The sequence below is a fragment of the Suillus fuscotomentosus genome (genome assembly GCF_016647785.1).
Source record: "Suillus fuscotomentosus strain FC203 chromosome Unknown F5891scaffold_9, whole genome shotgun sequence".
Taxonomy (NCBI): Eukaryota; Fungi; Basidiomycota; class Agaricomycetes; order Boletales; family Suillaceae; genus Suillus; species Suillus fuscotomentosus.
Genome location: NW_024539521.1, coordinates 41619 through 55196, shown reverse-complemented (window position 1 = coordinate 55196; position 13578 = coordinate 41619). Strand labels below are relative to the sequence as shown.

Sequence of the window (13578 nt, the reverse complement as noted above, 5' to 3'; positions counted from 1 at the left end):
CTATAACCGTAATTCACCGCTTCGAGGGAAGGAATAAGGGAAACGTATTCCGCTCGCTGCGCATCTGTTATCGCCGCTCGACCATTGATAGCCAGGGTCTTCAGGGGACACATTGACCGTGCCAAAAATTACTGCATGTCCTCATGAGGCCAAGATGCATAAATGTGGCTATTGCGGCGAGCTTCGAGCGCGCGCAAATTGGGGAGTGATAGAACATTGAACAGGTCAGATCAAGGGCGCGCGAGCAAAGGGTCATGAAGCATGAAGCATAAGGATTGTAATTTTGTGTGCGTGAATGATTCCATGGGTTTTTTTGGGTCGGATGTTATGTGGACATTTACATCAGGAAAAACCTCCCGGCCAAAATTTCGATAATCTTTGATAAAGTCCAATAATTATGTCTAATTAGCAGCTTTAGGAAAATTAGGAAAATTATGTAGTTTAGAAGGACTTTCTTACCCCCTCGTAAGTTTTGCATAATTATCAAGAATTAGCTGATACTAGACACAATTATTGTGAACTGCAGAAAATGTATTTCAAACTTTGCATTGCAAATCACCCACAATAATCAGACGATGTTACAAGAAAAAACCATTGATATTTGATTACATAGAATAATAGACACAAAAGTAATTACTGTATAGCTACAATTGACCGCAAATACCTAATCCCTGGCTTAGATAAAGCAAAGCCGTACCTGTTGCAGCAAGAACGAGTGTGTACAAGCACATACAGGTGTGAATGTGTGGATGAGCATAAGCTAATGAAGCTACATTAGTAAAACGCACAAGTGGATTTATAGAAAGGATGTATGGTGACCCCTGGAAGGAGGATCAACACGCTGCAAATGGTGGACAACAATGATGATCAGCATGGCTCGAGCTTGAAGGAGGATCAACACACTCACCTGCGGCGAACGGCAGACAACAAATTGGATCAGCATGGCAGTTGGGCAGTTGCTTGAATGACGATCAATGCACTCACTACCTGCAAACGGCAGACAACAACTTGGATCAGCATGGCTCTGGCTGGAACAAGGACTGACACACTCACTTCAAATGGATCCAAGCAAAGTTGATATGAACTTGATACCCATTTTGTAGTTACAAATGTTAGATAGAACTTTTAAAAAAACCTAAGACATACCTATCAGCTTAATGATTGAGGCTGACGACATTGAACATTGAGGAATGAGGGATTGACGTCGGAAGTTCAAAAGTTTTCAAACCAAAGTCATGCGAGCCAAACAAATACATGCAAATGGTTCAATATCAAACCAAACAGTCATGTGAGTGAAACAAATATGTGCAAATGATGAACTTGAACGAAATTTGCGCTGTTCCTGCTCTCATGCATCGTTCCTGCTCTCATGCATCGTTCCTGCTCTCATGCATCGTTCCTGCTCTCATGCATCATTCCTGCTCTCATGCATCGTTCCTGCTCTCATGCATCATTCCTGCTCTCATGCGTCATTCCTGCTCTCATGCGTTGTCTGTATTCGTCTGAGCCACGTCAGCAGTTGCTGATGTGCGCTGGGCGTTTGCGGTGTTGGGAATGGCGTGGTGGCACTCACCCACATTGGGAGGCTGCCCCTTCAGCCCTTCCAAATCTAACATACACATGTCTGAACTCGGTACAGTAGCGCTCCTTCTTTAGAGTCAAAATTTACCACCATAACCCTCACTTCGATCCAGTGTTCCCTTACTACTCATGCATCTCCCTCCACCTCCACCAATCTCTTCAGATTCATCCATCTACTCGAGCCGCGGCTTTGTCGAAGATCCTGCGGAGTGCCCATCTTCTGCTGAATTTTGGTGCCATTGTCCCACGAGAGTGGTCGAGTGATACAGTTCTAGATGGCTATAACACTTTTTGGTTGAACTTGTATCTAGATAGATAAACTTTCTGTATCTTCAAATAAGTCTCAATAATTCCATTGTACATTATTGTCTTTTAGCCGTTTTATTCCTAATACTTGAAATTAGATAGAATTATCAGAATAACATCATTTAGATCAATTTATTAAAATTTTTGCCCAGGAGGGTGTCCCTGATGTAAGGAAGAGAGGTTTGGACATAGATGGAGCAAATGGAGGAATGTGTTCAGGTTACATACGGACAATATTGTATCAGCTTCTCTTGCCAGTGATGGACAGGTGTGCAGTGCTGTGTCAAGAGCGATTTTACGTTGTCACCGCGCCAGTATTAAATTAAGTGCGAGATAGACAAAATCAGCATGCTGAAATCATGCCAACAGACTGGTGCGAAACAGGTGCATATATGCGGATGCAAGATGTTGTCAGAAGAGACAAGATGGCAAAATCAGGAAAGGGGCGAGTTTTAGGATGAAGTATTTGAGTTTGCAGGAAGAGCTTGGAACAAATGGGTGGAAAACATACTTTTTGATGCCATGGAACCTGGCAGGGTTGAGAAGTAACACATCGCTAAAGACGGACGTGCTTTTGAGTTTGAAAGAAGGCTATCTTTGTGGAGGCCCCCTGAAGCTCCCCCATAGGTTTGTCTGAATTTTAGCATTTTTGAAGCCGAAATTTGGCCAAATCTCTGTCCGGACTTAGCATTTTTGAGGCTTTTGGTGGGCCAATGTCTGTCTGAAGTTAGCATTTTTGGTGGTGATTCAGGCGCACTTCAGGGCAGGTCATGTAGTGACTTGGAGATAGATACTATAGGCTTTGCCAGCGCAGGCCAGAGCCCTGTTCTAGAAGTTAGATGTCCCCAAGCACCAACATACCTTGTTTATGTACTCCCAGTATTGCATGGTGCACAACGCGGAAATATCACACTTTGGTGGAGGTCACACTTTGTGACCACTGACCTCTATCCAACTTAGCATTTTTGACGGTCGAAAAGTTGCATTTTTTAGGGCTGATTTTGGGATTCTGGATGGACAGACCTTATAGGGAGCTTCAGGGGGCCTCTTTGCGGAGTCAAAGGTGGTCTGGTTAGTCTCAATGCATCATCGATGCCGGAAAAAAATACAAATGATTCAGACGAGTTGCAAGAGCAAGAGGTCTTAAGAGGAGGACATGTAGGAAATGGACAGTCTGCAAGAAGTCTGTGCAGGGTCCAGACTCAGCGCCAAAGTTCAGGACATCTGGAGACATGCCTGTGATCGGAAAGTCCTGGGTGGTCAATAATATGTCTGCACCATCGCAACCACTGTGCCGTCTACGTCAGCCACGATTGGCACGCGTCCCACCATCTATGTCAACTGTCATGCTGATATCATCATCTTTGTCAACTTGCTGTCACGGTTCTAGTCACTTGGAGGGAAGACATGGCAGTCATAGACTGGGAGCTGCAGACAATGGCATGATGTTGGCAGACAAACAGGAAATAGGTAAACACATAGGAAGTGACAAAGCGTGTGTTACAGTCACTACGTGAGCCCCCAGCTACACGACCTGCCCTCTGCCACCTCGCACGGCAACGATACGATACGATACCCGGGCCCTTGGGCCTTGATGATAGATGACGAATAGAAGATGAATCCGGAAGATGCCGGATTAGGTAAGCGATCTGGATCGCTTACATGATATGACGACATAGGTCTAGAAGACCTATATATGTTATCAAGATAGAAGGCAAGCCTCGTGTTGCCTCATGTACTGATAGAAGGACGCCTCGCGGTCCTTATCCTAGATAGAAGCCTGCCTCATGCATGGTATCTCTGACTCGATAGATAAGCAGATTAGAACCCAGCTTCAAGCTGAGCTTAGATACGATAGAGTAGCCTTATATAAGGTCGACAGATTAAAGTAGATGTTCCTTACTTTAATCCTACTGGGTTTACCATTGAAACCTTTGTCCTGCTAAAGCTACTTGCTCGACATCAGATCCATACCTTCAGAAGGACTTGAGACCCCTTCTGCCTGTAACTCGCTATCATCGTTCACCTCCGTGAACGTACGCAACTCCTGCTCTTCTGTAGGAGCCGACCTCGGACTCTCAGCACGAGGTATCACTGTCGTGATCGTCGCTGTTAGATTATCCCAGTTCGCACGCGACACACGTCGTAACAAAGGATTAAAGTCCCTTTACTGTACGCCTCCATCACAGGCTACAAGATAACTGATCGCACTTGCTGTCAACGCTACCGACACTCGTAGAACCCCGAACCTAGATCCCGAAAGGATTTTCATATCCCTGATTTAGAACCCTGATCGTACCGGCCTGACCAGTCGCAAGAATATAAGAACCGTCGTCACTGTGGAAAGCTCCAAGAAAAGGATACCACGAAGATCGTAGAACCCATCTCCAATATGGCAACTACCAGAAACACCTTCGCCGCCTCGCATCTGACCGGGAAGGAGACTCGCCTCTGTCTGCGAGAAAAGAAATGTTTTGTGTGCCACGTCATCGGACACAAAGCCGCGAGCTGTCCTCAATGGACCCGAACCTCACGGAGAAAGATGATCGAAGAAGAACCCCTGCGCGCTATCAAGAAAGCCGGGGCTAAGGAGGACATACGGGTGAATGCCACCCTGATCTCCAGAACGAGAAGCAACCCCATCACGACATCTATGATCGTAGATTCTGGGGCGTGTGAGTCCTTTGTCAACCAGGACATAATCACGCAGCACCGCATCTCGACGCACCAGCTAGAGAATCCTTTAAGATTCTCGAACGCTGACGGATCCTGCTTCGGAACGAAGCCGATAGAAAGGTTTTGCAACCTTACTTTCCAGATCGACGAACGGGTAATTTCCGAAAGGTTTTACCTAGCCGAACTTAGTCCAAAAGACAAGTTCCTGCTCGGACGACCTTGGCTTATCAGCCAGAACCCCGCGATTAATTGGAAAACCGGCGCGGTGACCCTAAAAAGCACCGCAGATTCCCGAAAGAAGGAAAAAGAAATAGATTCTGATCGGAAGAAGAACGGCAAGGCGCCCCTCTTCCTGAAAGAAGAAAAGAAGGTGACACAGAAGAGAAAAAGATCGGTATCCCCGACAACTCCCCGTACCTTCTCTTCGGGCACAGTACCACTAGCCCGAACGACACGAATTGCACCGGTCCACGAAGAACCGCAGGACGGAAACCCCGTCGAAACTTCAGAAGAAACCGCACCACGGCCCGCGAAAACCGTGACGAAGAAAGACTCGCTGCCAAGAATCGACCTTGCAGCGAAAAGACATGAACAGAAGAAACCGGCCACTGACCCGGAGACAACTCAGAAGAAGACTTCCAGACCGGCGCTGATATCTGACCACATTTATCCCGAACCGCCACGAACGAAGAAGATTGTACCGGCTGTTCAGCCGATGAAGATTGATGAAGATCCCGCACCTGCCCGATATGAATTCTCGGCAGAGCCCGCACAAGTCCTTGGGAAGGGACGTGCAATGATGAACGAAGAACCGCCTGTATCCAAGGCGCCCAGACTGGCCCCTGAACCAGAAAAAACTCAGAGATTCGAATTTTCTGGAGAACCGATATCCGTTCTCGGAAAAGGACGCGCAGTCCGAATCGAAGACCCTCCCACCGCCAAGAAACTCAGATTCTATGAAAGTCCTGAGTCCGCAATGGAGGAAGACCCCGAACCGGCATATTTAACCGCTGATGAACCGCCGAATTCCCTCAACCTCTCCATGACACCCGCGCATAATTCCGAAGAAGCAATGACGCTATCTTCTGATACCGAACTCCCTCCTGTGTTACAAGAAGCCCAGGATATTTTCATCGAACGAATCGCTTCAGTCCACGAAGCATATCGTCAAAATGAAATAAAACAGGAAGAAGAAGACGCCGGGCCGAGTTTTATCCGATTTATCGACTTGGATAACTCCAAGGATGACGAGGATGAAGACGAAAACGTACCCTCTTCGCATGATCTGCGAATGGTAGATTCAGAAGGAAACGACTTCGAAAGACGACGGCCCGCTCCCTGGCCTAGACTTCTGATTGGATATGATTAGTCGGTGACTAATGGCCTAGTAAGGGGGTGAAATCCTCCATTTTTACTTATTTTCCACGCCTATTCCACCCCGAACACTGATCACCGAATCCTGAACTCGACCAACTTCTATTGGTCCGGAACGACCTAAAACTATCATAGGTCCGGAATGACCCTAAACTACGATTGTCCGTAATGACATAAAACTAGACGATGAAAGGACGAACCCCGGAAAACTCCTGCAAGCTTCGGGACCCCTCACATCACTGCACTTCGACCACCCGAGTTGACCACGTATGTAAACAAAGGGTAATAGAAGACGACCTCCCCGCTGGACGACCCCAAGAAACTCCTACAAAAGCCTTGGCACCCACGCTCGGACCCCCACCTTCGATATCTAATAAAGAATCTAGAAATAGATCTCTACAGAAGATAAGAAGATCAGACCTCCGGAACGAGGCTAAACTATCACGAGACGAACTCCACGGAAACTCCTGCAAGCCCATGGAACCCTCTAGAACCCATCATGGCAATGACGACCACCCTCTGATGACGACCTGATCTTTCAAACAAAGATAAAGGATGATAGTACCTATCACGGCACTTTCCCTCTGATAGCGAAGAAGAATCTCGAACACGAGTTAGCCTCATGGCTAGATAAGACGATAAGAGATATCGATAACGATAACAAGTTTAGATTGAAACGGAGCTTGGATTGATCTGGAAGAAGGTTATAAACCCTCTCGATCCTCGAACATCTCTCCCACGAACCTCCATCATCATCATGACGAACACTATCGATAACGACTCTATCAAAATGACACTGAAGGACTCAGACTACGGAACAGTCCTCAGAATGACGGAAAACAGCGCGTTCAATGAAGCTGCTATCCTGACCCCCGCGTACTCCCAAGCGATCGACGAAATCCTTGGTGATCAAGACGCCAGAACTGCAGCGTGCACCTCCCTCACCGTCTGCATTATACGAACCACGAAGCTGCTGGAAGATGTAGCCAATCGTGTTGACCTTGATGAAGCAACTCGGAAACTTGCTGTACTTCATCTGCAACGGCGGATCAGAAACTTCGCACTTCACTTACTCCCCCTCGACTTCTCCGATATCACCGACCTAGCGATAAAGAAAGTTGAAGTGAAGCCACTTATAGAAGAACCCCGCCCGGTACGCCCGCTGAGAAGAAAGGCGGCTACCATAGATCGAACCCGCACCACGCTCTGCAGGCGCTGCGGAGGATACGGACATAAATTCAGAAAATGTCCAGATTATGTTTGTTGCATCTGCGATGAACTAGGACCTGACCATCTGTCGGTCCACTGCCCGCGACTCAACGGACGCATCGTACTCCAAGAGTTTAGCGATGAAGAGAAGTTTTTCGAAGCTCTCTTAGATTGGGAGCACAACCACAAGGCACTCGCGGATCTTGAACTTCAGCATCCCACTGAACTTTCCCTTGCCTCTGAACCTCCCTCCGCACCTTCTACATCCACGATAGCAATTCCTGCACTACCCGCCGCTACGATGGAAGAAGACGTTTGATGATACACAAAGCCGGTGACTTTGTGCGTAGTAATGGGGTAATGTTACAGTCACTACGTGAGCCCCCAGCTACACGACCTGCCCTCTGCCACCTCGCACGGCAACGATACGATACGATACCCGGGCCCTTGGGCCTTGATGATAGATGACGAATAGAAGATGAATCCGGAAGATGCCGGATTAGGTAAGCGATCTGGATCGCTTACATGATATGACGACATAGGTCTAGAAGACCTATATATGTTATCAAGATAGAAGGCAAGCCTCGTGTTGCCTCATGTACTGATAGAAGGACGCCTCGCGGTCCTTATCCTAGATAGAAGCCTGCCTCATGCATGGTATCTCTGACTCGATAGATAAGCAGATTAGAACCCAGCTTCAAGCTGAGCTTAGATACGATAGAGTAGCCTTATATAAGGTCGACAGATTAAAGTAGATGTTCCTTACTTTAATCCTACTGGGTTTACCATTGAAACCTTTGTCCTGCTAAAGCTACTTGCTCGACATCAGATCCATACCTTCAGAAGGACTTGAGACCCCTTCTGCCTGTAACTCGCTATCATCGTTCACCTCCGTGAACGTACGCAACTCCTGCTCTTCTGTAGGAGCCGACCTCGGACTCTCAGCACGAGGTATCACTGTCGTGATCGTCGCTGTTAGATTATCCCAGTTCGCACGCGACACACGTCGTAACAGCGTGAGAGACTCGCAGAGATCAGAAGAGATGGATGTGAAGGTTATGATACGAGTGAGTGGTAGCAGAGGGCTAGAAATAGAAATCTCAGTCTATTGGACTGAGATGTTCATTCGTTGTCGACTATCCTTTATACTATGTACCGCGAATACTATGTTACCAAGACTGTATGTACCTGTGTATGCTTACAAATGAGTCCATGGTCTGTATTACTAACTTTACACATCTTGTCACATCACCACATGACTGCGCTCAGAACTCATTCATGTCCGAATTGGATCTCAACACTCCCCCATGAGCACTGTCATCCTAAACTCAATCCTCTGCACAATTTCTGAAGGTTTGGTCCAGGCAACACTTTCGTAAAGATGCCTGCAACATTTTCGGCAGTAGGACAGTACTGGAGTCGAAGAGTGCGATTTTTGACGAGGTTGCGGATGAAGTGATATCGCAAGTCGATATGCTTGGTGCGTGCATGGAACTTGTTGTTTGATGCTAATGCAATAGCACCTTGATTGTCGCAATAGGTGGGAATGGATTCGTCAATCATTTCATATAGCTCGCTGACGAGAGCTTTCAGATACAGGATTTCGCGTGCTACTGAAGTAAGTGCTATATACTCTGCTTCGGCCGTTGACAAGGCAATTAGCGATTGCTTTCGTGCACTCCATGCAACTGGGGATCCGTGCAATAGGACAACATATCCTGATATCGAGTGTCGGTGGGGTTGACTAGCACAATCAGCATCTACAAATGCTTCTATGCCTTGACTCGTGGTTCCTAGGGTAAGTTTCAAGTCCTTTGTGCCCTTGAGATAATGAGTGGCTCGTTTTCAGCTTCCCAGTGTGCATGTGCTGGATCTCACATGAATTGCGATAGTATAGATACCATGAAGGCTATATCAGGGCACGTGCTCATTGCAGCATACATTAATGAGCCAATTGCTCGTTGATATGGTATGTTTTCTGATATTTCAAGTTTGGTGCCTGTCAAATGATCTGACTGGTTCTTTGTCAACACAGCTCTGGTCTCCATGGGGATCAATGCAGGCTTTGCGTCTTTGAGATGAAAACGTTTGACAACCGTGTTGATATATGCCTCTTGGGATAGTGTGATCGTTCACACCTCTCGGTTCCTTTCTATCTTCAATCCTAGGAGCCAGGTAAGCACATATTACAGTGACCTATCTCCATATAATACGAGAGAATGGATGTGCATAATATCCCGTATGATACGGGCCAGCGGACCATGGGCCCAGGATAACAATATCCTCAACTATGTATGACAGATGGGCTGGGAGGCAAATTATTCCCGATGGAGGCGGGTGGGCCCATGCAGGGAATATATAGAGTAGATGAGTGGGCCGATGTACATGAATATTAGGTAGACGGGTGGGCTGAGGTAGTTGGATATTATGCAGATGGGTGTATTAAGGTAGATGTGTATGAGATAGATGGGTAGGTACTTGTTATCACATTCACGGGTGGGCCCAGACACATATTAAATTAGACCGGTTGTCATATCCCATATTCTGGACCTACATCCGATAATATTCCCACGCCTCATCCGGACCTTCGGATGTGCTATCCATGTCTCCAGTACCCATCCGGATCCCTGCACCTCTGCACATCCACATCTGCATGTCCACGTCCAGAACCCTTATCCTTTGCAGCTAGCCTGCATCATTCATCCTTGTCCCATCGCCCTAATGCCACATCCTATATATCCATGCATCTCATCCGGACCATATCCGGTCCAGTCCGATCCGATGTATAGATCTGCTTCTGATCCGATATAGATAAGCTTCCTAATTCATTTCCTGTTCTTATAACGTTATACACAGCCTATTCGGTATTTCCTCTATTCCGCTGTTTCGGTTATATCTATTACCGGTATGCTTACTGATCCATTAACCTATGTTCATTTCCGACTCACATTTGTTAACCTTTGCATATGCTTCATACATAGCCTCAGACTCTGCTTATTGATCCTTCCGTTATTTCTCTTAGTATATAAACTCGTGTATATGTCTTGTAGTACCTCAGTCTGAATATCATATTAGTCCTCGCACTAGTCTTCACTCTAAGTCCTCATATCAGTTCTAGTCTTCCAACTTAGTTGTTATCCATCTCAGGCCTAGGGAGTTTCTCCCTAGGCTGGAGCTCTGCTTATCCAATACTCCGCTCATCCGCTCATCCGATCCTCTGTAGTTTCCGGAAGTTCATCCGGATCTTTCCCACGGTCCTCCGGACCTATTCTGCTTCGGACTTTGTCCTTGCAGCCCTTCCTCTGTTTACTTCTACTCAGGACAAGTCCCGAGTAGCCATTATACATATCCATATCAGGACGAAACCTCATCGTAATTTCCGGAAGTTCCTCCGGAACTTTCCCACACTCATCCGGAAGTTACTTGCACCCGTCCGGAAAGTCCTTCCGAAGTTTCCCATGCCTTCGGATGTCCTTCGGACATCTTCAGACTTTCCTCGGACACCAATCTGAAATTAAGGGCACATACTTGGGTAAGGGGCGCAGCGCACGAGCTGAAGCCAAGCCCCTCAGAATCAGTCCTACCCTTTGTGCATGGTCTTAACACCGGTGGGCCGAGGGTATTATAAAATATTGTATTATACGGGTGGGCCCAGACGCATATTAATTAGACCGGTGGGCCAAGGGTGTTGTATGGGATGTTGTATTAGACCGGTGGGCTGAGGGTGGTATAAAATATAGATGAGTGGGCCCATGTGTATCATAATTGTAGACATGATGGAGCTGAGGTAGTTGTACATCAACCAAATCAGAGGAGGTAATAAATCAAAGTTACCAAGTTCCCAGAGCATCAGGTGATCTCCTGACATGGCAGTGTGAAGCTTGTGTTGCCTTACGGGACGCCAAGTTCTGACCACCAGAATTTGAGTCAACTGTACCGAGTTCCGAGTTCCAGGACCTGGAACTCAACGCATAATTTAGTTAATACTTTTTGATGGTGCACAGGTTGTCTTGCAGAATGTGGAATCTGGGGTGCGAAGCTTGTGTTGCCCTACGAGAAGCCAAGTTCTGACCACCAGAATTTGAGTCAACTGTACCAAGTTCCGAGTTCCGAGTTCTGGGACCCAGAACTCAACACATAATTTAGTTAATACTTTCCGTGTTAAATGGCCAACCGAAGTTGAGATGTTTCTGAAGAGAGCAGCAGGTGCTCTTTTGACATGGCCTTTGATGGTGCTTAGGTTGTCTTGCACAATGTGGAATCTGGGGTGCGAAGCTTGTGTTGCCCTACGAGAAGCCAAGTTCCAACCACCAAAATGTGAGTCAACCATACTCAGAGGAGGTAATAAATCAAAGTTACTGAGTTCCCGGAGCAGCAGGTGATCTCCTGACATGGCTGTGCAGAGCTTGTGTTGCCCTATGAGACGCCAAATTCTGACCACCCAAATATGGGTCAACCGTACCGACTTCCGAGTTCTGGGACCTGGGAGTCGACAAATGAATATCTGATGACCAGCACACTTCCAATCAGGTAGTATTTCATTGAGCAATGGATAATAATACATCTTTGACAGCCAAAATTATCCCAGGCTCCCTTATCTGATCCTCTCTATCTCCACCCCCTATAACACCAAAGTCCGGACATCCAGCATTCAGCGTCTGATTTCCCAAGATTAACATCCAGCATGAACAGTTCTTCCCCTTCCCCTCCTGATAGCATAAACATCTGGCGCACTTGGGCCCTGACTGTGACTTATGAAGCAGGGGAATATACTGAACAGAAATTCAAGGCAGAGAAGACTGGAGGAGGCCCAGTCATACCTTCCTCCAACCTAGACACTGATCTGGTGATGTCGTTGTCTTCTTAGATAGATGATCTATAGATAAACACCTATAAAACCAAATATCTCCACGGTCAGCGATTCAGACAAATACCAATGACTGATAACGTGGTCGTTCGTGGGTGGCTTGTCTTTGCTCCTAAGGTACAGTCAGCAATGTATAGCTCTGCACAACAGTCAGCAGTCAACAATCAACAGTCAACAGTCAATCCAACAGTATGGATATGAAGCACAATGATAACAGAAACAGAACCGGATTGGTCAGCGATCAACAACAACAACAACCAAACAACAGCAAAAATATCAAGAGACACAGTCACTCTAACAGTATAGAGATGACACAATACAAACAGACACTCGTCCTAACACTTCACACAGCAACAATGATTCATACACAAACTTAGTGCAGCAAGTTGTGCGGAGTTACAATGATAATCCCCCTCAAGAACAAAACAGGTGAGACTACTGTCAGACCTAGTCAGAGCTACCATAGCACTCTTAGCCTAATATTGAACCTGCTGCCAAGGAACTCACAATGAGTATTCAAACAGACTCAGGAACGGGCGGCCTTGGACTTCAATACCAAGTCCCCTTTTCAATAGCTAAAGCCTAACTCGCAAATGACTACTTTGGCCCAGTATAACACGCAGATGTCTGAGGTCAGCAATTCACTGTCAACACCTAAAGTCTCCCCACAAGACTATCCTAAGTCTTCAGTGGACAAAAGAGACAACACCAAACTTCTGGGTAAGAATGAGACTGAAACTTTGATACTTGAGAGAAAGTTGATAGGAAGGAACAACAACACAATCAGACCGCTACAACAGAAACACCAACACAGTCACGTTCACAGAGACTGTTAGCAACAACGATCATGACACACAGAGACAGCGATCAAAAGAGATGGTCAGCACACACAGTCACCAACACACCACACTCAAACTTGAGAGACAGAGAGAGTGAAACAGAGAAACAGAGATGTTAGTTTCACAGTCACAAATCTCAGACACGTTTCCAGAGAGACAGATAAAAGAAAAACAATCACAGAGACAATCTCAGAGAGAGAGACACAGACACAGACACAGAGAGACAAAGAAACAGAGAAAAACAGAAAAACAAAAGGAAGAAACAAAAGGAAAATAAAACTAGTCTTGCTAGTCGTCAGACACAGTGAGCTCAAGGTATGTGCTAGATGTTCAACACAGTGAGCTCAGATATGTTGTGCTGGTTGTTGAGCACAGTGAGCTCCAACCTTGAACCACACTTGCTGAATGCTGATTCACACTTCACTCACAATTTTATTCTGAGAGGGTAAAAGTGGCACTTGGGCATGCATTTATTGGGCAAGAAACAGCTCCTTATATAGACAAATTGATGGCTATACTACTAGTTTCTCGTACTTAAAGTTGTAACTTTACTGTGATAGTACCAAGTCACACGATATCTTTGAGTCAAAAAGTAAATATTCATCACTCTTGTTGGTATAATGATGACTCAGCCAGACAAAGAGTGAGAAAGTGATTACATATTGTGTACATATGTTTGTGCAATCTGTGGCTGATGAATTGATTGGTAGCATAATGACATATGTA

The 13578-nt window shown here is 46.2% G+C and overlaps 1 protein-coding gene across 1 annotated transcript; it reads left to right on the top strand.

Annotated features, from left to right (window-relative positions):
* Positions 1 to 6694: 6694 nt before the first annotated feature.
* Positions 6695 to 7465, top strand: F5891DRAFT_976724 (uncharacterized protein; the record flags this gene model as incomplete). The annotated part of the gene is made up of 1 exon (XM_041376644.1): positions 6695 to 7465. The coding sequence occupies one exon, from the start codon at positions 6695 to 6697 to the stop codon at positions 7463 to 7465; it is 771 nt and encodes a 256-aa protein (XP_041230059.1).
* Between the last annotated feature and the right edge of the window lie 6113 nt (positions 7466 to 13578).